At 27.6% G+C, this 27,643-nt stretch overlaps 2 protein-coding genes and 2 long non-coding RNA genes across 5 annotated transcripts; 3 read left to right on the forward strand and 1 right to left on the reverse strand.

Annotated features, from left to right (window-relative positions):
* The first annotated feature begins 320 nt into the window (after positions 1 to 320).
* On the forward strand, positions 321 to 1,406 carry LOC126552579 (ATP-dependent DNA helicase pif1-like). Its single transcript, XM_050207292.1, has one exon. The coding sequence runs from the start codon at positions 321 to 323 to the stop codon at positions 1,404 to 1,406; it is 1,086 nt and encodes a 361-aa protein (XP_050063249.1).
* Positions 1,407 to 15,187: 13,781 nt separating this feature from the next.
* Positions 15,188 to 16,660, forward strand: LOC126552841 (uncharacterized). The gene is made up of 3 exons (XR_007606285.1): positions 15,188 to 15,857; positions 15,942 to 16,031; positions 16,541 to 16,660. It is a non-coding gene; the product is annotated as an uncharacterized LOC126552841 (long non-coding RNA).
* A 3,387-nt stretch (positions 16,661 to 20,047) lies between these two features.
* On the reverse strand, positions 20,048 to 20,489 carry LOC126552690 (uncharacterized). The gene is made up of 2 exons (XR_007606108.1): positions 20,208 to 20,489; positions 20,048 to 20,141 (listed from the first exon to the last, which is right to left on the reverse strand). It is a non-coding gene; the product is annotated as an uncharacterized LOC126552690 (long non-coding RNA).
* A 3,961-nt stretch (positions 20,490 to 24,450) lies between these two features.
* LOC126551818 (zinc finger MYM-type protein 1-like) lies at positions 24,451 to 26,913 on the forward strand. Of its 2 annotated transcripts, none has more exons than XM_050206051.1 (2): positions 24,451 to 24,857; positions 24,941 to 26,913. In XM_050206051.1, exon 2 carries the CDS (start codon positions 25,642 to 25,644, stop codon positions 26,839 to 26,841), a length of 1,200 nt encoding a protein of 399 aa, XP_050062008.1. In that variant the 5' UTR covers positions 24,451 to 24,857; positions 24,941 to 25,641; the 3' UTR covers positions 26,842 to 26,913. The 2 variants fall into 2 exon arrangements, with proteins under 2 accessions (XP_050062008.1, XP_050062009.1); XM_050206052.1 differs by having other exon boundaries at positions 25,188 to 26,913.
* The last annotated feature ends 730 nt before the right edge of the window (positions 26,914 to 27,643 follow it).

Genomic DNA, 27,643 nt, shown 5'->3' on the forward strand with positions numbered 1-27,643 from the left:
ATTGATTTGTGGATCAAGTACAAAGATTATATGTGTGATGATATTTTGTATCAAATACAGAATAGAATGGGAAATCCAAATATACAAATCAGTGAAGAAATTTACAATGAAGCATTGATTTCAATTGAGGACATGTGCTTGATAATGTCAAACAAACTATTAATTCAATTAGGCCTGACCGCGCCCAATCGTCCAATGCATGACGCTTTTACCAAGAGTTGCATCGAGAAAGACTGTATGATCTCAACGATTTGAAAGAATTAATTCAAACAAATCTTCCACTGTTAAATGAACAACAGAAGTATGTATTTGAAACTCTTATGAAAGTAACAAATGATGAAACTGGAGGGATTTACTTCTTAGATGCACCTGGTGGTACAGGAAAAACTTTTTTGATTTCATTAATATTAGCAACAATTCGCTCACAAAATAAAATTGCACTTGCACTCGCTTCGTCGGGAATCGCAGCAACTTTGCTTGAAGGTGGTCGAACAGCCCATTCAGCACTAAAATTGCCATTAAATATGCATAGCAATGAAACTCCAACCTGCAACGTTTCGAAGAACTCTGCAATGGCAAAGGTTTTGCAGCAATGTAAATTGATTGTTTGGGATGAATGCACGATGGCACATAAAAAATCTTTGGAGGCTTTGGACAGAACCTTAAAAGATCTACGGAGCAATAATAACCGATTTGGTGGTGCAATGATTTTATTAGCAGGAGATTTTCGTCAAACATTGCCGGTGATTCCACGATCAACGCCAGCTGATGAACTCAATGCATGTCTAAAGTCCTCCAGTTTGTGGAAACATGTCAAAGTACTTCATTTAAGCAAGAATATGCGTGTCGAGTTGCAAAATGACCAATCTGGAAACATATTCTCTAAACAACTCATTGACATTGGTAATGGCAAATTTCCTATAGACATGTTGACTGGCTGCATTAACTTTCCTCTAAGTTTTTGTCAGTTAACTCGATCAAAAGATGAACTTATTCAGAAGGTGTTTCCAGATGTTTCTCAAAATTACAGAAACCATGATTGGTTGAGCGAACGAGCTATACTGGCTGCAAAAAACATAGATGTAAATGAATTAAATTTCAAAATTCAAGAACAAATTACAGGCGAATTGATGATATATAAATCAGTTGATTCGGCTACTAATCAAGATGATGTAGTCAACTATCCACCGGAATTTTTAAACTCGCTGGATTTGCCAGGATTGCCACCTCACAATCTTCAATTAAAGGTTGGATCGGTGGTTATAATGTTGCGAAATATCAACCAACCGCGTCTTTGCAACGGTACACGGTTAGCGATAAAAAAATTACTAAACAATGTGATAGAAGCAACTATACTCAAAGAAAGTATAAAGGAGAAGATGTTCTCATACCGCGCATCCCAATGATTCCGACTGATGTGCCATTTGAGTTTAAACGACTACAGTTTCCAGTGCGTCTTGCTTTTGCTATGACTATAAACAAGTCACAGGGGCAATCATTAAGTGTTTGTGGTATTAATCTAGAAAACCCATGTTTCTCACATGGTCAATTGTATGTTGCCTGTTCCCGTGTTGGAAAACCATCAGATTTGTTTATCTATGCGCCAGGTAATCAAACCTGGCGAAACCTTTTGAAGATTAGTGACACATCTTAACTTTGGTGACAGAAAATTTTGTTCGCTAAAATAATTATGAGTAACTGCTATAATACATACCTTGAAAGTTGGCATAAAATTTTCCCGAACTACATTTGTTGCCCCAAATGAAGTCATTTGAAAGCAATTGTTATATTGTTGGATATTTGTCAAAAAGTGTATAGAATCTGTTCCTTTCCTGAAACCAATGAGTACAATGGTTCTGGTGGTGGATCCAATGGTATCAATTTCACTTTACCATTTGCGCAACACAATCCATTGGCTTCGTTTTTGTATTTTAATGCCTTACAGTGTGAGCAAACCGAGTTCATAGAACCAATAACAACACATTGGTAGTTACTGTAGTCAATTGACACATCGTAACTAAAAGCAGCTCGATTCAAACTTGCTCGCGTTTCACGCGTTTGTGAATTAGATCGGTAATTAGCTTGGTTTGTAGCATTTCTGGTTCTTCTACCTAAATTGCTTCGTCTTATAGGAGGCATATCAAATATAAATTATTTTTTCACTAATCACGAACTAAACAAACACTAACTAACTAAACACTCTGCACAAAACACGATTGTTGGTTGCCATGGATACGATCAGTATTATATTATAAATATTATAGGAAGGGCTATTTTAAAAAGAAAAGGGCTATTTTCAGGGTTTTTCCAGCAACAATTCTAATTTTTCTAGCCGTAAAAACCATCCTTGGACTTCAACGAACATTTGCGAACATTTGCGTTGTTTGTATGTCTATTTGCATGCATTTTTAAAAACATTTTAAATAAATGATTTATTTTATTTAAATGGTTGCCATTGACTACCAAAAATAATTTAGTTGACTATTTGCTGGATAGATGGCGCCTCTGTAATTTCATCACCACCTCGTCATATTTCTCTAATCCGATAACTTTCTCAAATTTTTCGTCCGTAAGAACCTTCTCCTGACAATTACGACCCAAACAAAAAAAGAATGAGCGAAATCGGTCCAGGCGTTGTTGAGTTATGCGCTTACCAAATTTTGCGATTCATTTTTATATATAAGAGATACCTAAACTTAAAAAATACAAAACAAGGTTATCCTTAAGTTTTTCTTCAAATAACTAAAAAAAAAACTCGTCAGATTCGGAAAATTTTTTATAAACGTCTGAAATTAAAATGTTTACAAAATTTCGTAAAATAACAATTTATCAAAAAACGATTATTACAAGTTTTGCTTACAATAATTATGAAAAAAAAAATCAAGTGTAAGTCAAAACATTTTTATGAGTGTTTAATGTTTATTTTCATGATATCAAAAATGCATGTGAATATAACGTTTCTAGGAATTTTTTTGTTATTTTTCTACATATTTAATTTTCGAAATATTTCGCTTATTTTTAAGCTATTTATAGACATTTTAAATATTCCATTTTTTTTCTATATTGTTTGAAAGTGGAAATTTTATTAAGTCGTCATAACTCCATATTATTAAGGGAAACTTATTAACACTTTACTAACAAATAATATATATTAGGCTCACACATCGTCTCTGTTCAAAACCTAAAACGTATAATGAACGCATAACTATATGAAAGTATAAGTGTATAACATAAAAGTAAATCAATAAATACAATTCAGGAACAAATCAAAATTGCAAATTGATAGTTGCGTAATAAATAATAACATATAAATTAAAATAATTATTAATTACAAGCGTTAAATACCTGGGTGCTATTAACATTATATAAACTTTAGGTATTATACTCACCAGAATCACGATGTAATTTGATAGGTATAGACAAAACTGGATGATGAGACACGAGTACCTGCCACATAAACAGCATAAAACAGCCTGAATCGAAATCAAAAATAAAATATGTACTTGACGAAATACTGCCGATCACTATGTATGTAGGAAGATAATATAATATAAAACCCATTAATTCGGTATTCGGTATCATTTCTTTGCGCGTCTCCGCAATTCCTTAAGATAACTATTGCGATTTCAAAAGTACGAAAAACTTGTTATTTAATGATGACCAGTATTCTATGGCGATAGACGGTAATAAATTATATGATAATCTCGATGATAATGTTGTATTAGGTACAAATTTGACAAGTGATCTAGTTATATAGATTAATTGAGGGACAAACCACACATTTATTTAAGTACACACGTAATATAACGAAAATTATTAATATTGGAAGTGGTGGTTTGGTCAGCGGCATTACTAATTTGTTATAAGCTCAATCTCATTTTCGTCACGAAGCTCGACAGAACAAAATAAAAAGTAAGTAAAATATTCACTTTTTTTTTACACCTGGCTACGTATTACTATTAGAATTTCTTTAAATTCTACATGTATTATACGAATATTAAAATTTTATTATTTAATTAACTATGGCCATTATTGGCGGTAAGGGTGGAAAGTATAAGGTGTTAAACAATAGGGTAAAGTAAAAGCTGGGCACTAACTAGTTAGTTTTAATTCATATTAACTATAACTTAACTAGTTTAATTTAATGTGTAAAATAGTCTAATCTAGCTCGTTAGAAAATAAAGTAGCTACCTAGTTATTATTATAATTGTATTATATTATGTATTATTATTTAATATTAATATTTTAAGATGTTCACCTTTCATGTTCTAATAACCAATAAATGATATTATACCAATTAATTTTCAAGAAATTGAAATTATTACTTACTTAATTAGAACATTTTGACCAAACTACTAGGTATTTATTTCAATTTTTCAGTTTAAATCAATAATTGAAGTTAGATAACTTATTATTTACAATTTAACAAAAAAAAAGTTTTTTAATCTATAAAAAACTAACTTCTAACTTCTACTCTAACTTTAGTTACTATTTTCACCAAACTAACTTCTAACTAAGTTAGAAATTTTGACAGTTTCAGAAACTAACTTATATTCTAACTTAATTAATTTTTTTATTAAAGTAACTTAAATTCAACTAGTTGAAAAAAATTACTAACTTGCCCAGCTTTGGTTTAAGTTAAACACGTGTGGGTATTTGTGCCATGGCTTTGTCGCTAAAATTCCTGAATGATCACCCATCCGGGAACTAGCGACGTCGGGTGGTGCTTAACCGCGGTATCTGTTCGGTGACGGCGGCCAACCACTATGCCCACCGTGGCACAAAACGTTTTATAAATGCTAAATGGGTAACACACATACATTTAATAATAACAGAAAAAAATTCTTAATGCAACCCTTAAGAATACAATTTGTAAATAATATTTAAATAGGTAGCCAATCAACATAGAAAAACATAAGTGCTTTTTAAAAGTCAACAACTCTTTTTGCTTGAAACCTATAACCATATTTAAATATAATAAGTGAAAAATATCTGGTGACATTACCATCAGAGAAAAAGCCCAGTACCAACTGATGAACTAAATAATACATTTTTTATTATACTAGTGTACCTACATTTTATTGACTAATCCAAATTAAACTATTTAAAACTAATTGTTTCTCCGGAATTTTATTTGCCTACAGCATCGGCTTTTTATTCCGAATAAGAATTTTTACAAATAACCACCATTATAATATTTAAATTTACATTATTAATTCTGTAATTTTACAATAAACACTGTTATTTAAATTTGTCTAGATGGCATATATAACCATCCATAATAATTACTATGGGATGGAGCCCCCCAAAACTACGTCAGAGAGTAAGCAAGCCCAAAATTTAATTATTTTTTATAAATTGTGTTTTAATTTCAATTTGTTTTTTTTTTAGAAACTGTTGTTGCAAATGCCACAAGTGTAGCAAATGCTACAAGTGTAGCAAATGCTACAACAAGTGTAGCAAATGCCATAAAAAAAAAAAAAATTACAAACCAAGTATGTATAAGTGTACTAATATAGTGTTAAAATTAATGAATTTCTCATATTAAATTGATTTAAATTATTTTAAAGAATGCCACGTTTGCAAAAAAAACCACAGAGGGCCCTGTAAGGCCACAACTCAACCAAAAAAAAAAATAAAGAAAAGTAAGTATATTTGGACAAATGTATTTTAATGATTAAATGATTATTATACTTAAAGAATAATGGCAATGTATATTATTTTTTAACTAGAATGCCAAGTTTGCTGTAAATGGCATTTTGGTGATTGCTGGTGGCAGGATGCAACACATGTGACTGGTGATTGAGGAGGGACGTTCTTAACGAACAAAGACGTAAAGTAAGTTTTCAGTACTTACCTATGTATATTATTTGCAATTACACATATAACAAGGTGGTTTTATATTTTCTATAACCATCTAGTAATCAAACCTAAAAAAAAAAAAATTAAATATATAACATTCAAATAACAGTATTTTTAAATTTTCAAATATGAGTATTAGTGGTTGTCATTTTATGAGCTTATATCCTATTGTTTAAACAACAAGCAATTAGGTACCAATATTTAAAAAATAATAATAACAAATGTATCAGTATAAAGGTTAACACATTTATTTTCTTACCGAAATTGGAACTAAATCATTTGAACTCATATTATTTAATTTCTGCTTTTTAGAGTTAGAACAATTAAAATTAAAAACAATTTCTATTTGAATCAGCAATCCCTAATGCATTTAGACTTTAGTCATAACGATTTAACAGGATACCTAAGTTATTATTTATTTACATGAAATATTAATAAATGATAGGTATAATATTTTACAAAAGAACAAAATAACTAATTAGTAAGTTTAGGTTTTAACAGTGTCGGTTTTGCCCACCCAGCTACCCGGCGATTGCTGGGGGCCACTGAACGTTTAATATATTAGGGGCCCATATCTAAATGAAAAGAATATTAAGTTAACTTGCGACTCGGATTAGGTTAGGTTACTCGGATTCCCATCGAATCAGTTTGTAAACATTGAACCATTGATTATAAATACTAGTATTTAATATTATATTATTTATTTACTGGGTACCTGTATTATAATATTATTAAAATGTATTAAAAGTATTATTTTAAATTTGTATATTTTATTTAATTATTTAATGATAAAGAATTGTAAATTCATATTAAATGTACACGGAAAATGCAATTATTACCTTTATTTTATATGATTATAAATATTATAAATGTAAGAAACCTTTTTTTGTTTTTTATAAGAGAGCCCTTGTAAATTACTACCGGGGTTGTGGCTTATAAAGGTTATAATGTTATAGGTGTCTGCATAGAACAATAGTATCTGTAGAATATTATAACCTTATTAATGAAACAATCATTTTTTTTTTTTTAATTTAACCCCAAACCAGTACATAGCCAAAATAAATAGGTCACTGTCAGCATTGATATTTATTTAAACATATGATAGTTGATAAATTTAATAAATGTTGGTATTGGGAGAGACTTTTTTGGGGGGCTTACATTCTAATTAAATCATCATAACTTTTTATCAACTACCTACAATTTAAAAGATACTAATATAATAAGATACTAAAAGATAGTCTATATTAGAAATGTAGGTACTTCAAATTTGCAGAAGCCTTGCATAAAAAGCTAAAAGTGTACAAAACTCTTTTTGTTATCATAGTCAATTAGTAGGTATTATGTTTATTATGTTAAAACGATTGTATTGCTTTAAATTACAATTAATGCGAATACTATTAAATTATGTTATAGGCAGATACTCCTACTCCGATCACCAGTCTCATGGCATCAATGGAGATAAACCAGGTCCGGTCATGAATTTAAAAAAAAAAAAATGTATAAAAAAAAAAAAATTGGAATAAAGAAAATTTAAAAAAAAAACTGTAAATGTTATTCATTTTAGTTTTTAAAATACATATTACTAGGTTTATAAAAAAAAATTCTAAAAATATGCCAAATTTTACTATACCTGGTTAGGTTAGGATTGAGTTTTACTGTTTGTAGCAGGCACATAATATATTTTGGCCCAAATATCACACTATCACAGTATGATTAATATCTACTGCATAATAGGTACATATGTACATAGTACATTAATACAGCTTCGATTAACGTCAGGGTTGTAGGACCTGAAAATGTAGGTGCATTTTGTTAAGTAACTCAATGTATACCACCATATCAAGAAAATACTCACCGAAAACACTACAAGTGTTAGTAATAAATTGAATGGTTGTATTGCAATGTCTAAATTTACATCGAGCCAACGTAGATCGCCCATAATCACAACAGTTTGCGTGGGATTCATTAGAGATGTTTTGTAAGGTGTTGGTCCAAATGTTTTTCATTTCGAAGACACAACTTAAGTCGAGTTCAAATGTCGTGTTACGTATTTTATATTTGATACACGGGTAATAAAATATTGGTAACATGTCACCTACAAGTTGAATTTATTTAACTCTCCACAACATGGTATAATATGGACCCAGATTAACAATTTCAAAAAAACTTACATCAATCGCATGACTGACCAATATTTTATTCTCAAACATAAATTATTATTAAGCAACTACCTACGTTGATAAATTAAACCAATCACTGGTTATTTAGTATTCTAACTAACAATTTAAACAATATTATGTAATAAAAACAACTGCGGCGTAATTAATTAAAAAAAAAATAGAAGTTCAACTCACGAGGAATTAGAAAACAATAATTACAGTTCCCCATTCGGTAATATAAAATATTATATAGTATGCAAGAAATGTGTTAACCTAACCTAACTTTTAACGTAAGTATTAATTGATAGTTGATAACATAGAAAAGAATAGTGAATAGTTAATACCAATGTTCTTTTTCTATTGTTGAAACACGGACCAAGAAAAATATAATATATATATATATCTTAGTCCGTGGTTGAAACTAGGGTCTATACATAGATATATAATATAAACTAAATATCTATTATATATATCTATATATTTATTTATATTACATATCTATGGGTCTATACTCTATAGTACATTCCTCCATATAATTATACAATATAATATTTTGGAATTAACGATTGCCAGCATAAACAAACTTGCTTGTTCCCTCGTTATCACTGCCCACTATCAGACATAACTCACATGGTTCCGGAGGGAAATTAAAGCGGCAATTCAAATATTCAAGATTCTAACTATACTCGCGGATTTTTAGACAATGAGTAAAAAAAAGAAAATTCAAACATTTAAGTAAAAGATTCAAGATCCTACGATCAGTAAATTTTTAAAAATAACAAAAATCGAAAAATTTTTAGTAGTAAAAAGTTATTTGACACGTTAGTTTTTGGTTTCAAATTAAAACCTAACTTAACTTAAATTTAATCACTCCTAACATTTTTTTAATTGAATAATCCTCAAACTTTTCTATAATTATTCTAAGCTTAACTTATGGACAGCATAGTATTAAATTTTCAATTCTTAGCTTTTGATGGTAAGTAAAACATTTATAAATTTTTAACTACCAAATAGTTAACAAATATTCATGATTTCAAATTTCAGTTGTCTATTAATAGCTCAAAAAAATTCAAAATATTTTGAAAATTAAATCACGTAAAGGAAACGCCAATCTTAATAACTGGTAAAATTTTCAAGTATCTACGACTTATACTTTTTTTCGAAAAATAACAAATATTAAAAAATCGTTTGAGGATAAATCGTTATCGTTACGCTATTCGTTAAAAATTTAAAATTCAAACGCACAAAATTTTTCTATAATAATGCTTCGAGTTTCTCTATAGATACTTGAAGGAAAACTTATGGACAACTTAGTGTTATATTTTTAATCGTTAGTTATATAAACAACAAATTTTATGAATTTTTAACTACAAAATAATTTGCAAATATTCATGCTTTTGACGAATTTTTGTCAATATTTGAACTTCAAATGCTAATAAAAAAAAATTGTGCCTATGTATTCTTATAATTTTTTAATCACTATAAGAATAACTTATGAGGAACTTTGTATTAAATTTTCAAGTATTTTGATAGGGCCAAAAAAATTTTATCGACAAAAGAAAAATTGAAAATTTCAGTTGTCTATAATTAGCTCAAAAAAAGTCATAATATTTTGAAAATTAAATCACGTAAAGAAAACTCCAATCTAAATAACTGGTAAAATTTTCAAGTATCTACGACTTATACTTTTTGAATAATAACAAATATTTAAAATTGTTTGAGGATAAATCGTTATCGTTACGCTATTTCGTAAAAATTTAAAATTCAAACACTCATAAAAATTTTTGTCTGAATCCGGTAGAGTTTTTTTTTACAGATATTTGTAGAAAAATTTATGGAGAACCTTGTACCAAATTTTCAAAACTTAGTATAAAAAGAAAAAAATTTTATGATTTTTCAACTTCAAAATTACTTGCAAATTTTCGCGTTTTCGACAGATTTCGTAAAAATTTGAACTATAAACGCTTATAAAAAAAATTGTGACTAACGATTTTTAATTTTTTTTAGCTACATTAAAAACAACTCATAAGGACCTTGTATTAAATTTTCAAAACTTTTTGATCATCCAAAAATTTTTTATCGACACTTTAAAAAAAATTTCTCAAAAAAATCGAAAATTTCAGTGGTCTATAAATAACTCAAAAAAAGTCAAAATTTTTTGAAAATTTAACTATATACGGATACCACTGACATTAACATTTGGTGAAAATTTCAAGTATTTTCAGTGATTAGTTTTTGAATTACAACCATAAAAAAAAATCGATTTGGTCGAAAACTGGTTTTGCGTTAAAATTCCCGTTTTTCCGTCATTTTTTTTTGGTTTTTTCCCGGCGCTTTTGAAAACTATAGGAAATTTTTTACTTTTGACCCCCCAAAGTACAAACTACATTCACTTTCCTATCCGAAACAGGGTCCACTTTTTAAAATCGGAGCACTTTTACTGCTCCAAAACGTGGTGACAGACACAAAAAAAAAAATTAAAATTAAAAAAAAAAAAAAAAAAAAAAAAAAACACATCATTGTAAAATCAATACATTCATCACTTCGTTCAGAATCTAAAATTAGCATTACCTAAAATATGTGCAGGAACAGACGGAAAAGATTGGCCTATTATTTCTAATATGCTGAGGTTCATATTTCGAAATACATGCATAAAAATATCTATTTATGACATAAACAAACCAATATTAAATAATAATGATATCACTAACAAAATAAAAAATAATGAAAACGAATATTTTTTCGCCGACAATATTAATCGCGCACTGGGGGAAAATATTCTATTAAATGCATTATATATAAAAAAAATCGAAGAAGTACCCGATGACAGCGACTGTGGTGCACATGCACTACGGGTTTGCTTGAGAGAAGAATGGGTAGAGGTATCCACAATAGAAATACAAAGGAAAATTAATATAGGTACCAAATACAACATCGGGATACTTTATGACTGAAGACGACTTAGCATATTTAGCAGACCAATTCAATAAAAATTTAACAATAATTTCAAAATACAAAAACACAGCTAACAATGTATTAAACACCGTTGTAATATACTGGAAAAAAGACCGTCCGATGATAGCACTGATTCATGAAAATAATCACTGGACTCCTGCATTAATAAATCGAGAGTCATCACCACTTACCTTACACAATACATGCATATACACAATTATACCCGATGGTAAACATTATTACAAAACAAGTAAACCAATACTTAGACAAATGTAATGATAAATTAACATTAACTAGCTTTGACGAAAAAAATACTCATTAGATAAGCGTAATATGAACAATCCCGTAGAAATAAAAAATATTTACTTAAACAAAAGACCAATTATGTGGTACACTCAATATTGTCAGGATTATGAACATCTGTCAACATTCGAGTCAGCATTAAAATCTCACGAATATTCGAACCATCCATACTGGATCGCGGGGGGAGACTAAATTCTTGGCGACGTTTGGGGAACCTATATTAGAGAGTATCGTAACAGAGTATGTAATTAACGAAAACAAAGAAAAATTACCGGATAGGCATAAAAAAACAAAATTTCATCACATAAACAGTTTAAAACTAATTAATCAGAAAAATTATAAGGAAATGTTAAATTTTAATAACGTGCCATTTATTGACAAACAGAACACGGACGAATTAGAATTCGATATAAACCCGAAATTAACCCAATCACAACAAAATGTAAAATATAATGAAATACATGATAAACAAATCGAAAATACTTACATTATTTCAAACAATATTATCCATCAATACGGAATATATATGTGCGCTTTAATACTGAGTTATATAATTATTCATTTAACGATAAAAAAACTAATGTTGTATTGTATGAGGGAAACAAATCGAGATATTATTAAAACTCAGAGAATAAGAGGTCGACATAGAATAGTGTAATATCAATTAATCATATATGTACTTTTATTTTTTAGCATAAGGATAATTTATTTTTTGTTTTAAAAAGAAAAAAAAATGTTTAGTAAAAAAAAGCGTAAAAGCAAAAAAAAAGAGAGTGAGAAAGTGCTTTAGATCACGACAGTATCGATTTATAGCTATATCCGGCATGAACCATAAGCACTGAACTCATATGGTTCAATCACGGCCTTTCACTACAGTTTAAAGGCTGGCGACATTCATGGAGATGGACATTTCTAATATTTGACTGAACTGGTTCCAGGAGGAATGATATTTCGATGCATTAAAATTGGATAAATAAAATAATGTAAATTTTTTATAGATTTATTATGAAATGTAAATGTATAGAATATGGGTATGTATATATATGTAAGAAAAAATATGAGAAAATGAATACTTACAATAATTATTAAAACAAAGGGAAAGGGTTTTCGTAAATAATAAAAATAACAAGGTCAGTTAAAACCTGGCTGAAATTTTACAATGATAAAAAAAAAAACCAAAAAACATGTTGTTGAAATTTACAAAATATTGCGTAGATTCGTTAAATTATTATTTACATACACGACTGTGAGAAACTGATGAGTCAAATAAAAATAGATATAGGGCGTTCATTAAATATTAAAAATATAAAATGCGTGTGATCGTATATTTGTGTGTATAACCTGAGGCAAAGTACAGAAAAACGAATTAACTATACAGATATAAATATAAGTGCTGCAGTGTATGTATATTATAACGACCATCTCGTAACAATGATATATTTATAAATTATAAGTATTCGGATTCTTGTAAAAATTGTAATTAATTAATTAATTAATTAAATTAAAAAAAAAAGAGAAGGGTGGTAATGTAACGATTGTTACATATTTATTTATAAACATAATAATATGCAACTGTAGGTACATATTATATAGTATAGGTATAGTATACATACATATATGTATATAGGTGTATACAGGGTGATTCTTTTAGTGGTACACTAATTATCTCGAAAAGTATTAACTTTTTTTAAATTTTTTTTTTTTTAAACTTCTATGTTTATGTTTTTCTAAAACCGTATAATATTTTAATTTTTTTTACCCTTATATTTATTGGTGAAACCACTATCAACTTTTGATTTTCAAATGGTAACATATAATAAATATTTTGAATTAATAATCCCATTTTTATTGTAAATTTACGCGTTAAAATTTTATTTTTCGTCGATTGGTTCGCGAGATACAACTCCTCAAAGTATTGGTGGTTTTCAAAATGTTTTCAATAATATTGTATAGACTAGGAGCTAGTCATAAATTTGATATCGTTGAACCCAATAGGTCAATAGGTATCAAAATAAATAACCTTTAAATAGTTTAAATAGTCCTGAACCTGCAGGTAGTTATGGGCTGGAGCACCATCTTGTTGCCAAAGTAAATATTTTCTTTTAGAAAGAGGCAAGTCTTCTAATAAAACTGGTAGTTTGTTTTTTAAAAAATGTAAATACTTTTTTCCATTGAGATTTCCCTCATAGAAATAAGATCCTACTAAATGTTCATCTATAAGGCCACACCAAACATTAATTGACCAACGAGATTGGACATTACTTTCCAAGGCCCAGTTAGGATTAATTTCACTCCAATAATGTTGGTTATGGTGATTAACTTGGCCATTATTATGAAATCTAGCTTCATCAATCCATAAAATATTTGAAAGTATTGTTGGGTCAATAGTAACCATTTGAGCGACAAAATGTAAACGTCTTTCAAAATCATTGGATAGCAACTGCTGAACCTTCACACATTTGTAAGGATGATACTTATAACGCTTTGCCACACGTTGCACTGATGAATATGAAATATCCAAATTTTCTAAAATAATTATATTAAATTTTTAAATTATGGTTCCTGTAAAATTGTATTTTTTGTTTTGTTAAATTTTAAAGTTTTTAGTTATATCTTTGAATTCACAAAAATTGTTTGTAATGTACAATTTTTTTAGAACAATTTGTACAATTTGTAATATTTTAGAACACATTTGTAAGTTGGGTTATATATAACTTATAAGTAAAAGTTCTACCTAATTTCATGCATAATGTTAAAATTCTTTAATATGTATATTGTTAAATAAAACCATTACAATATAATTTTGTGTCTATATCAAATGTGTTGTTTTTATTTTGTAATTTTAAATATTCTATTTTTCAAGTAAACAGGGCAGCTATTTATATGAACTATAGGTAATTTCATAAAGTAAAAAATGCATAAAATTACAAAATTGAAAATAATATTAACGAGTAACCCTCAGAAAACAAATTTATTACCAGATATTGATCTCAATGAAGTATAAGGGTTCTCATAAAATGAATCTAATATCAAAAAACAATTATTTTCATCTGTGGTTGTGTTAGCTCGTTTACGAGATTTACTAACAAATGTACCATATATTTCAATCTTTTTAAAAAGTTTTCCAAAATAAGTAAAATGAGGCTGTTGGCGATCTTCATAGAGAGTGTTGTACATCCTAAAGAAATAAAATAATTTTTCTGTCAGTACTGTTGTCATTTGACAACATTTTAAAAATATAGCTTTGTTACCTTAATGCAGCCCTAGAATTTTTTCCCGATTCAATGTAACATGTCAACATATCAGTTTTTTCCTTATTAGTATAAGACATATTTAAACAAAGTGTAATAATGAAAATAATACATGTATGTATATGTACATATATGTATACAAATGTATAAGAATGAATAAGACAATTAAGTGTAAGTATATATATTACAATTTACAAAACAAATGATGTAGAAATAGACAAAGTCTAACCTTGCACAGCCTTTGGTATCATATTTATGTCAAAAACTAATAATGTAATAAGGAAAAATAATATTAAAAATATGAGAATACCTACAAATACATATTATATTATTTTGATTATTTTTAATTGATTTATTTAAAGTATAATGATGGTTTACATAATTCATATTTTTGTTTTAATTATTTTAATTGCAATTAAACATTAATATACCAAATATGTGCCCAAATACATCATGCTATAGTAATCTAATCTACATATTTAACACATAATTAAAAATTATATTAAAATAATAAAAGTGTGTAAAATTATTTATCCCCAAAAAAATAATAATAGATATTTTATTATATAACAACCTTTTAAATCTCCACTGATGAAACCTTTAAAGTTGTTAATTAGATAATTACTGATATTTTTAACTAAAATAATTTAAAGCAGCACAGAGCAGTCAGTTAGTGCATAATACTGATAGTTAAATAATTTTAAATACATTTTTTAATTTAATAAAATCTTATAAAATGCATCGGTGTTCACGATCAGAAATTGGGTCATTGTCTGAAAATGATGACAAAGAAGTGGTATTTGAAAAGTACATAAAATATAAACAGATGAGCAAAGATTTAATTACAGAAAATGAAGAACTAAAACAAGTAATTATCTTTCTATTAAAAAATACAATTTTTTATTTTAGTTACATTTAATTACTAGTTAGTAGATAATAATACTAACAAATATAAAAAAGCTACAACATACAATATTAAAAACACATTATCTTTTATTAATTTCTAGAAAAATACAACTCTAGACCGGCAATTAAATTTGGAGGTTCTCAAAGTTGAAGATTTGGAGCTAGACAATAAAGAGTTGGCAGAGAAGGCTCAAAATCTCGAGCGCATAATAGTAACTTGAAAAATTAACTTTAACCCACTATAATTATTTAATATTTTAATGTACATACATTAAATACTATATTAATTTAAAATCAAGTATAGGAAACCCAAGAAAAAGAATTTCAAGTGAAGTTAACAGTATCACAGCAAACGACAATAGGATTGGAAGAAGAAGTTGTGCTGTTAAAAAGTCGTATAGAAAAGTTGAATGAGGAATTGGTAATTATTTTATAATTTATATAATATACAGTTATACTATACATATTAGTGAACAATTTATTAAATATATGTTTTATGTTAAAGATACTAAGGCAGCAAGACGCTTCAAAATACATAGAAAAATTTGAACTACAATTATCCAAATTAAAACTGGAAGACGATGTTTTTGTGAAAGTAATTGAGTTTTAATTGTAAAGTATATTGTAGATTACCAGGTACCTATCCCATTAATCCATGTTATTTCGGAACTTCTTGTAAGAAATTTTGAAATTCTGAAAAAATTAATAAGCAATAATATTATACAAATAAATATTGTAAAATCACTAATCAGAATCTAATGAATAAATTTAACATTAAACAAGGATACATTATATGATAATATGTGTGCAATCAAGTGGTGTTTTCAAATAAGAAACAGCCGACATATATTTATTTATTCATATAATAATATATGTTATTTAGGCGTTGTATTACTCATATTTAATTAATCACAGTAAATTTAAAATAAATTAATATTCTATAGTTAAAAATAATAAAAATGACCATTGTACCAACCTATTACTTAAGAACTACCCTCTAAAAGTAATCCTTTGCTCTCTACATCCGGGCACAGATGGAACAATAATATGTTATATTGATGGTAATGAATTAACTATTAGTCCATAATGTAATTTATGTTTTAGACGTGTAATTCATGGTGGTGCCCTAAACACAGCAGCTTGAAGCAAGATTTGCCTTTTTTAGTTCCAGCAACTTTGGAGGAAAAACAGGCGTTGCGACTGGCAGTTACCTGACAAAAGTATTGGGTCACTGAATCAAAGGTATGATATAGATTATAACATTTTAGTTAACTCGATTAAAAAAAAAAAAAAAAAATTAAAATAATTACCTACCTATCTAATAAATTTATAAAACGTAGATACCTATGTCTTCAACTATAAGTGTCCTTAATCTCCTTTGCTCATTATCTTGTACAATTTTCAACTGTTTATTAGATCAAATGTTGTGTCTTGGATCGTAAAACTGGTGTTGATAAGCACGTAGTTCCTCCAAAGTGTTTTACAAATTTTTTAAATGAAAAAATGAAAAAGGATTTCATTTTTAAGCCTTCCGGAGGGACTCCTATGTCTACGTCCAAAGAAAGTGTGGGAGATCAGCCAGCAGAAACATCCAAGGCCGTTGCGTATGTTATTTCTGATGACGAAAATTATTAAAATTTAACATTTGTGTTTGAGTTTAATAAAAATAAAATATTAATATTACATTTTACTATTTTAATATGAATTACAATTTAGAATAATATTAATAATCCTGATTAGTATGAAGGTTTACACCACACTAGTATACTGTATACTAGACTAATTACTAAGTAGTAACTCAAGTAAGTTGTAAATATACTATTGTATATTTCACATCTGTTTCTTTGGTGACTACCTATGATCTATGCACGATTTAAGATATTCTATCTTAAATTCTTAAATAGTGGGAACTTTTCACATGATAGTTTAGGTTTCCCCAAAAAGTTGCTCATTATTTATCACAGATGTCTACATAGAACAGTATAGAAGTCTGTGTTATTTATTAATGTTATTACACCATGATTAAAGATATGTTTAACACAGAATAATATTGTACCCCATGATATTATATACTTAGAATATGATAAGGGTCTTAATTCGAATTTCAAATGATAACACAATTTTTTATTTCAAAAAAAAAGGAATTCGAACTCTTTAAATGAAAAGGAAACTTAACATCAAATAGTTTTGATAGTTTCCATCACAATGGTATATTGATTTTGGTATTTTCGTAAGATATAAGTATATAATTAATGATAACTTGAATAAGATGAACAATTTATTAATACAATAATTTATGATTTTATTAATAAACTATAACCTACAATCATAACATTTTATTATTTTAATACACCTTTGGAATATATGTATACCTATTTAAAATTATCTACATACCTACATATTCACACATATGTACACATAGTAAAATAATATAATAAAGTAATAAATAATAGTAATAATATATATAATATATATGTACAATGTACATACATTTACATAAAAAATATACTAGGTATAATTAACATCAAAATCTATTAAAAATAAATTATTGTGTTTGAGATCTTATAAAATTGTCCATAATACAATTTGAACAAAATAATTTTATATTTATCTTGTAGTTTGAACGATATATAAATATATACAACATACTTAATAGCTATAAAACTTAGTAAATAATAAACTTATAAATAATTACATAGTAAATGATACATTTTTTTTTTTTTTAATAACATAATATAATACCTGTATGCTGAATTAAATTTCAGATGGTGTGTGACAAATTGAAGGGTCTCATTACTCATTTGTAAAATCTCTTCAGAGGAGCACATAAAGCTACCTAAGAAATTATTTTATACACCTTATGATACAACTAATAGAAATCTAAAAATGTAATTAAATTCATATAACATGAGGTGACTTCAGCCATATTGAAAATATTATTTTCACAATTTAACATTATTTTATTAACTATATTTTTACAATACAATATTAATTTTAAATTTTACTTTAACTTGTATAGTAGGCATACATACATATAACTGACATGTCTTATTTTTATAATTTACCTTTTATAGGTTTATTATTATTATTTTTTTTTTTTTTAACTATTTCACATTGTTTGAGTTAACTGTAACAAGTCAATAATTTTAATTTTAAATATACATAAAATAGTACCTAACTATAAGTTAACATCTAGCATACTGTATTTTTTAAATGCATACTAATTGTACAACTTTTTTTCACTTATTTTACTTAATTCAAATTTGCAAATCCTACATATTACCCAATATTATATTTATAATATTACAAACCACTTAGGTAAATAATTTCAAATAATTTAAAAGTGAAAGACAACGAATAGCTGAATATTTCAAGCTTAAATTTATATAATGTTTTATTTTAAGATTATTTTAATAATATAATTATGAATATTATTAAAAACAATAAGGTAATATATAGGAAAACAGCTTACCTATTTCAATATATCATGACTGAAATCACCCCATTTTATATTACTATTATTATGAATCACTATAAAAGGCATTTGTATAGCAGGTTATCTACCAATTTACTAGAAGTGATCCACCACAATATTAAGATATGTAAATATACATTTTACAATGTACATATTAGGTATAAAATACATTTCATCGTTAATATTATTAAGATATAGTTTTTTTAGGATCATAAAATCAAATAAGAATCCATTTAAAAATACATTCTTCACTTCGTTCAGAATCTAATACACAGTTCACCATAATTGACTATTGCAACGATATAAAAATTCTATTTCAATTATCGCAATTAGGCGTTCCTACATGGCAACATTATTATAATACATTATAGTTATTGGCTTAAATTGAGAAGTATGTAATAAGTAATAACTATAATAATTAATAGGTAAATAATAAGGAGTAGAAGTGAAATTGATTGACTTTATTACTACTACTATTAAATAAATGTACAGGTATCTGTGGTGAATATTATAAAATTTGATAGAGTCCCTGCTAGACAAATGCCCTTTAAAATTGTACCATAATTTAAAAGCTCAGGACTATGATAAGTCTATTCCAATTTAAATCATACAGTCAAATCAAAATATTCGTAATGCAAAAATGCAAAATATGAGTTAAGATCATAACATGTATTCAATAAATACAAGCAAACTCAACTTAACCCCTAACTAAAAAAATACAGTAAAATTTAAAAGTGGGACTAATAATATTCATTTTGATTTAGAAGGTGGTAATACCTAAATAGCTAACAACACCAATCAAACAGAAGGAACTATTCAGTTGCAAAACACAAAATACAATATACATAGTTTAAAATAAAAATATTTTTATGATACCTAAACATTAGGATTAAGACATACCTACCTAATATTATAACAAAGTGGTTATTTAAGGATAATATTTTATAATTCCATATATAATAATAAAGGTGAACAATCTATGATTTTTTGTTTTTTAATTTTTAAAGAAACGTACAATTTACCACACATTTATGATTGATTTGATGTTGTTAGCTAATTAACTTGATTGTATATTATTTGTTAAAATTAAAAAAAAATACATTAGTATCTAAAATGTTCATTTAACATATTTTTAGTTTACTATATTATTGGAATTAGTTTTCTTCTGGAATGCATATTGTCAGACTTGATTTTTTAACTTCTTTGAAATTAACTTGAGTAGTTGAATATCTAATAAGTTAAGAAAGGATAAAATAACAACCAAATAATTTAACAGTAAAAAATATGTTTACATACTTAATTAATTTTATAGTATCTTCAACTATCAAAATTATATATTGGAAACAATATTTTGATTTATCATCGTTCTCATTTGCAAATTTGGAGGTAGAAAGTTATGTGATTTCATTATTTATCTTTCAAACCATCTGACTAAGTATTTTTGTAGTAAATACGGATAATGTTAGTTCTTAATAATAATTACTATGCCAGAATGCAAAATTTGAATAAATGCAAATTAAAAGTACTTCTGAACAGAGAACATTATATTTTTAAGTATATTGTAGGTATAAATAGATAGGCACCCGCAGCCATCTTGTTGTGTCCGAGTAGATGGTAATAAGTAATAATAGGGTTAATAATATATTATGTTGTATTAGGTTTGTGCTATGGTGTCAGCTAATAATTTTTAGAATAAAACAACTTTTGTGTTATCAAACTTTGAATAACATTTGGTGGTGTAACTGAATGAACAAAACTGATTAACAGAAAATAAAATTTAATTAAAAACTGTTAATATGTAATATTGTATATTGCATGCACAAATTAATGTATTAATCAAATTTATTTTTCTACCTATACATTTTATTTATTTAAAAAAAAACTTACCAATAAATTGTATGTACAAATGTTGTGCTTTCCAAGTGGTAGGTTATCAAATTTACGCCACACTTAATAATATAGATCACAAATTACGATGTCATCATTGGAAATTTTTCGACACACTTAATTATTCAAAAACTATTGCGTTAAGTACTTCAGTATATTATTATGTTATTAAAGAAATTTAAACTTTGTTAGTATACTTAACGGTATAACGTATAAAACATACAATAATTAGTTTAATTACTAATTACATCATACATTTAAATCATTTAATATTTTAATTTTTAAGTAATAAGTAATAAGTAATAACTAATAAGCACTATGCAGCTGGTCACATGGTTTATAATAATTACCAATTACAATTTACTTTTTACTTTGAACTTAAGTTCCAGTTTATCACAACTGATTGGTTTTCCACGAGGTTTTCCATTAATATTATCATTTATCATTAATTAATTAATATCATATATTTTAATCAATGATATTATTGTCATAAATAATGATAAAGGTATCGCCAAAGTTTTGGTAATATTATTATTATTGTATGGTAATAATAGGTATATGCGTCATAATGATGTCATAATATTGTCATGTAATGAAAACAATGGAGGGGATTCGATGCGAACAGCCAAGGTCAACAAAACGTAGCTTTTATGTCAAATTAGCATATTATATATACATTTAAAATATATATAGATACCTATATATAGGTTTAATAAGACATTCAATTAATCAGGTACAAAGTACAACAGTTATTAATACTGTTACTTATTAGGTCGTACGGTATCGAATTTATCAATTATAGCTCCTGGACTTTACAAATGAAGACATGATGTATAAACAATGCCGCATTTACCGACTATAACACCTCCTTCAACGACTTCAACCACCAATACTTTGAGGAGTTGTATCTCGCGAACCAATCAACGAAAAATAAAAATTTTAACGCGTAAATTTACAATAAAAATGGGATTATTAATTCATAATATTTTTATTATATGTTACCATTTGAAAATCAAAAGTTGATAGTGGTTTCACCAATAAATATAAGGGTAAAAAAAATTAAAATATTATACGGTTTTAGAAAAACATAAACATAGAAGTTTAAAAAAAAAAAAATTCAAAAAAAGTTAATACTTTTCGAGATAATTAGTGTATCCACTTAAAAGAATCACCCTGTATATGTACAGAGGCGTCATTTAGGGGAGGGGCAGGGTGTGCAACGGCACCACTAACTTAAAAAATGTTACCGATTGGCCCGCCATTAATACTTAAATGCGCCGTTAAAATTAACTTATACATCATGTTTTCATATGTAATATAAATAAAATATATACATAATATTTTAAGTTTTTGTTTATTTTTGGTTTATCAGCTCACTTATCAAATGTATACAAGGCAAGCGCGATTTAAGATAATTATAATATAAATACCACAGCAGCTGCTATATATTAGTATCACGGACTCCGTGATTAGTATACAGTATGTCCCAAAAGTCCCGTATCACCCTTAATATCTCCATGTAAAATCACTATATTTAAACGCGGTTTTTTTTACAGTACTAAGTATGAAAATTCTGATTGAATGGCATAAAATTCATTTTTTTTTTTTTTTAATTCAAAAATTTTCAAAAAATTTTTTTACGCATTTAAGAATTTAAAATTTTTAAGATAGCCATTTTGTTGAACATATTTTTTAAAACAGTTCAAAAACAAAAAATACTAAAATTAAATAAAAATTGACCAAGTTAGAGCAAGTTATGTTTTTGAATAATTGGTAAAAAAATCAATTATTGTTTCACATTTCAATAATGAAATATCTAATTTCAACACACGACAATACTTTTGCATTCCTAATTAAATTTTTGATTTGAATAGAAATAAAAATAGCCGTGTTATATCGTTTGCTGAACAGTGAAACTGGTTACCTATTTTCTAGTATTTTAATTATCATGAAGTGAACCTAAAGTTACGGTATTGGACATAATCTTACAGTTATAATTCATAAAGTCATAGACAAGCTGCTTGTAGTTATGGAATTGAGTATCCTGATCGTAAAAAACCATCGTACAATGTTATCAACAGATTAATGTCTCGATTTTTGGAAACAGGTAAAATTGCATTATTCTCAAATTTATAATAAAGTTGCAAATTTTGGTATTTGGATACGTCCGAACCATTTCAGACGAGTTAGTCTAATAAGCGACTGAACCTTATATCCATAAGTCTTATAGTGACGTGGTGTCCACTGTACATATTTCTAAGAAATTAATTTTTTCCTACAATAAGCTAAATATCACGTAGATATTAGGTAGTGGGTGTTAAGCTGTGTACCTATTATTGAATTATTTTATTGATTTCATAATTTTTTTAATAACTTAATTTTAACTCTTAGGCAATGTCAATGAACGAAATAGGTCAGGTAGATCTCAAAGTGTTACAAACGTAGATAATATCATCAAGTATCAACATTCTTGGAAGTGTAGCTGTAGCTCCAAAATTATCCAATACCGTAATAACTTTAGGTTCACTTCATGATAATTAAAATACTTAAAAATAGGTAACCAGTTTCACTGTTCAGCAAACGATATAACACGGCTATTTTTATTTCTATTCAAATCAAAACTTTAATTAGAAATGCAAAAGTATTGTCGTGTGTTGAAATTATAGATATTTCATTATTGAAATGTGAAACAATAATTGATTTTTTTACCAATTATTCAAAAACATAACTTGCTCTAACTTGGTCAATTTTTATTTAATTTTAGTATTTTTTTTTTTGAACTGTTTTAAAAAATATGTTCAACAAAATGGCTATCTTAAAAATTTTAAATTCTTAAATGCGTAAAAAAATTTTTTGAAAATTTTTGAATTAAAAAAAAAAAAAAAATGAATTTTATGCCGTTCAATCAGAATTTTCATATTTAGTACTGTAAAAAAAACCGCGTTTAAATATAGTGATTTTACATGGAGATATTAAGGGTGATACGGGACTTTTGGGACATACTGTATATCTGTGGTGATATCGTTTGTTTACCGAGTAGTATTCTAACACGGTGTGTTTCACTGATAACAAGAAGACTACTATCTAGCACGATGTGGTGATTACGACGTGTTATCATCACTTACGCTAGCGCGTCCGCCGTATTATTGTCGTCACTATTTTGTTTTCCGTTCCTAACGTCGATGTATTTTTATTGTTATGTTGTAAACGTTTATATTGTTATATTGTATTTTATATTGTATTTTTTGTATCGTCTTTGATCGCGCGACTACGCGCCATCTTAACTTCTTCTCCCGCCTCGCGCGCTAACGTTTTCGCCGTTACGGGCTCCAAGTTTTTCTCGCTCGCCTCGAGTACTCACTCCTGTTTTCGCGATTCGACTCGACGCTCTACAGCCCTCAGTCCGCTCGCACTTAGCTTGTCACGCGTTTTAGTTTTTTCCGTTACAACTTGTATTTTTGTCTCGCCTGACCATCTTCCGCGTAACTTTTTTTCTACTTAATACTTTGTTTGTTTTGTCAAATAAATTACGTTTAATACGTTTTTTTCCTACAAAACGTTGGTTTGTTTTCTTTTACATAGTTTGTAATATCCCTTCTCCTGCCGGAGTCAACATAAGTTTTAGTCTACCTTATCACAGCGGTAGCTAAAACGATTTAAGAATTTAAGATAGTACTACTATCTTAAATCGTGCTATCTAGTATTAGTATATATTAGCTGTGATATCTGACTAGTCGGTGCCTCCATAGATTATCCATGTATTGTTTAATCTTATAATCTATGGTGCCTCCATGTGCTTGTCAAAATGTCAACCATGCGTTGTGGAACCGTTGTACCGTGTCTAACAGTATTTCGTTTCATGTGCGAACGTTTTTTTTTTTTTTTTTGGTATAATTGCGCAAAAAAAAAAATTAGAAAATTGATAAAAAGAAAAGAAAAGGCGGCGCTGCTCGTCTACGTGAAAGCAAAAAAAAAAAAATGCTACTTGTAGCCGGTTCTTCCTGTCATAATTTAGTCAGTATGTTTAAGAAAGCCGAATATAATCAGATGGAAATAACTGTAAGTGTTACTAACTGCTATCGTTAATTATCATAGTTATTAATTAAAATATGAATTAACAATTATTTATGTTATTCTCATAGGAATCTGATTATTCTAATTGTGATGTAGGGGTAGATGCCAAAACTCAAATTATCGAGCCTAATGATGAATTAAATGTGTCCAATGATAATGTCAGTATGAAATCAAATTATATAACTTAAGAAGTTAGTAAATAATTATATGACTTACAAATTTAATATGATTGATTTTCATACCTATGTAGATTTTAGAAATTTAAAGATTCATTATATTTTATCCATCTAATATTTATTAAATGCACTTTTGTAGGTTTCTGATATATCACATACAAAGTATGAGGATCCAGTACAGCCAAATCTATGTATTTATCCCAGGAATAGTGTAAATAGATCATTTAGTTCAAAGTATTATAAAATCTATAATTGGATTGAATATTCCATTAAAAATGACATGGTGTTTTGCTTTATATGTCGACACTTCACCGTGAATACTAATTCAAAAGTTGATAGTACATTCATAAATAAAGGTTTTAACTGTTGGAGGAAACAGACCGAGTCATTTAATAAACACATGAGTAGTGAAAAACATAAACTAAACAATGAAAAATATGCGATGTTTTTAAATACAAAAAAGAATGATACCTCTGTTGCAAATTCACTTATCACATCCCGAAAAAAATATATTGAAGATAATCGTAAACATATTATTTTATTGTTAAAAGCCACACTATTTTTATCAAAGCAAGGCCTTCCCTTCAGGGGACATGATGAATCTAATGAGTCAACCAACCGTGGACATTTTATTGTTGTTAAATACATTTAATGATCCTGAAACTATAACTAAATTATCTGCTAGATATGGTCACTATACTTCTCCGGAATACCAAAATGATTTGATCAAGACTATAGCTTCTAGTACTAGGAAAAATATTATTGAAAAAATTGCTTTTACTAGAGCTTATTCCATACTTGTTGACGAAACGAAAGACGTAAGCAAAAAGGAGCAGTTATCATTCATCGTTAGATTTGTTGATGGCAACTTAAATATCCATGAAAAAGCAATTGGTTGCTATCACATGAAGAAATGTGATGCCTATACTTTAAGTCAAGAAATTCTCAATATTGCTGTCCATAATAAGTTAGATATACAAAAATGTGTAGCACAGTGTTATGACGGGGCATCAGTTATGAGCGGATTATTTTCAGGAGTTCAAAAAAGAATAGTAGATATTGTGCCACATGCTATCTATATTCACTGTCATGCTCACCGTCTTAACTTATGTTTGGTGAATACAATTCAAAATAATAATATTGTAGTTGATTTTTTTGACACAGTTCAATCACTGTATAAATATTTAATGAATGGGCATACACGATATGAGTTATTTATGAAAATTCAAAGAGACGAGAAATTAAAAGAAATACATTTAGAACGTCTGGTAGAAACTCGGTGGTCCTATTGGCATTCATCTCTAAAAAAAATTCAAATACGGTATAGTGAAATTAAAGATGTATTAAAAGTATTAGCAGTTCAAGATGATCAAGCAGCCAGAGCTATAGGTTTACTAGAGGAAATATCAACTTTTTGGTTTATTTTAATTTTGTATATTATGGAACAAATTTTGAGCACTATTCATTGTTTATCATGTCAATTTCAATGTTCTACAATTTTATTACCCAAAGCTATAAATTTAGTAACTTCAACAAAAAATCAACTAATAAATCTACGATCTGAAGAAAATTTTACATATATTTATAACGAAGCAAAAATATGTGCTATAAAGAACCAAGTAACCATTGAAAAGGAAGAAGAATTTATTCGCCTCAGAAAAAAATATGAACCATCAAAAAAATTTGAAGACTTTTTTATAATGAGTACTTTAGGTCAAGCAGGAACTAAGCAAGCAAAACATAATGGGAAAAATGTAAAAACTGATGTATTGTTTAATGTCATAGACAGGTAAAAACTTAAAATTTAAAAATCATCTATGTGCAGCGTTGGAAAGTATTTATGTTACGAAATTTTTAAATTTAATAACTACCGTAAAAGTGGGTGACTTCGGACATATTGGGTGACTCCGGACAATAATGATGTAGTTTAATAAATAATTTATTATTGATGTGATAAGCACTTGAATTTGGTTTTTATCACATAATTATAATTGTGACGTTATATTCGGTATGTGTAACGCAACGGAACGCTGTTACTATTGATAAGTGGCTCACACACGTGTTTATGTTATCAAGCTTATTTTCCCGCATTATACATGATAACACTTAGATAATTCGTCAAGTAAAGAAATCTTATCCGATTTTAATGATTTTTTTTTTGTTTAATAAAGCAAGTTCTTAAATATTAATCCTTTAGATAAAAATCAGCGTACATAAAACATTGCAATTGTTATAACAAGTATAAAGAAAAAGTTATAAAAGCAGGCTGACTTCGGACAATGGCACCGTATAAAAAAAAGGTTGGTGGTCGACCATATATAAATTACGAACATGGTCAATTGGTTAAAGCGTTAGATGACATTAAAAAAAATTCGATTACATTGAGAATGGCTGCTGAAAAGTATGGTATACCCAAAAGCACTTTAAGTGACTATAGGAAAAATGCCAATAATATTAAAAAACCTGGAGGTCAAATGGTGCTCTCTGAAAAAGATGAGGCCATGTTAGTTGAAGGATTGGTCACTTGTGCCGAATGGGGGTTTCCTCTCCACGCATCAGATATGCGTATAGTTGTGCAATCGTTTTTAAATCGAT

Source organism: Aphis gossypii, chromosome X, assembly GCF_020184175.1.
Source record: "Aphis gossypii isolate Hap1 chromosome X, ASM2018417v2, whole genome shotgun sequence".
Classification (NCBI taxonomy): domain Eukaryota; kingdom Metazoa; phylum Arthropoda; class Insecta; order Hemiptera; family Aphididae; genus Aphis; species Aphis gossypii.

Bases quoted from the DNA above. Each gene is read 5' to 3' on its own strand.
- LOC126551818 (XM_050206051.1), top strand. From the start codon at position 25,642: ATGATGAATCTAATGAGTCAACCAACCGTGGACATTTTATTGTTGTTA.
- LOC126552579 (XM_050207292.1), top strand. From the start codon at position 321: ATGAAAGTAACAAATGATGAAACTGGAGGGATTTACTTCTTAGATGCA.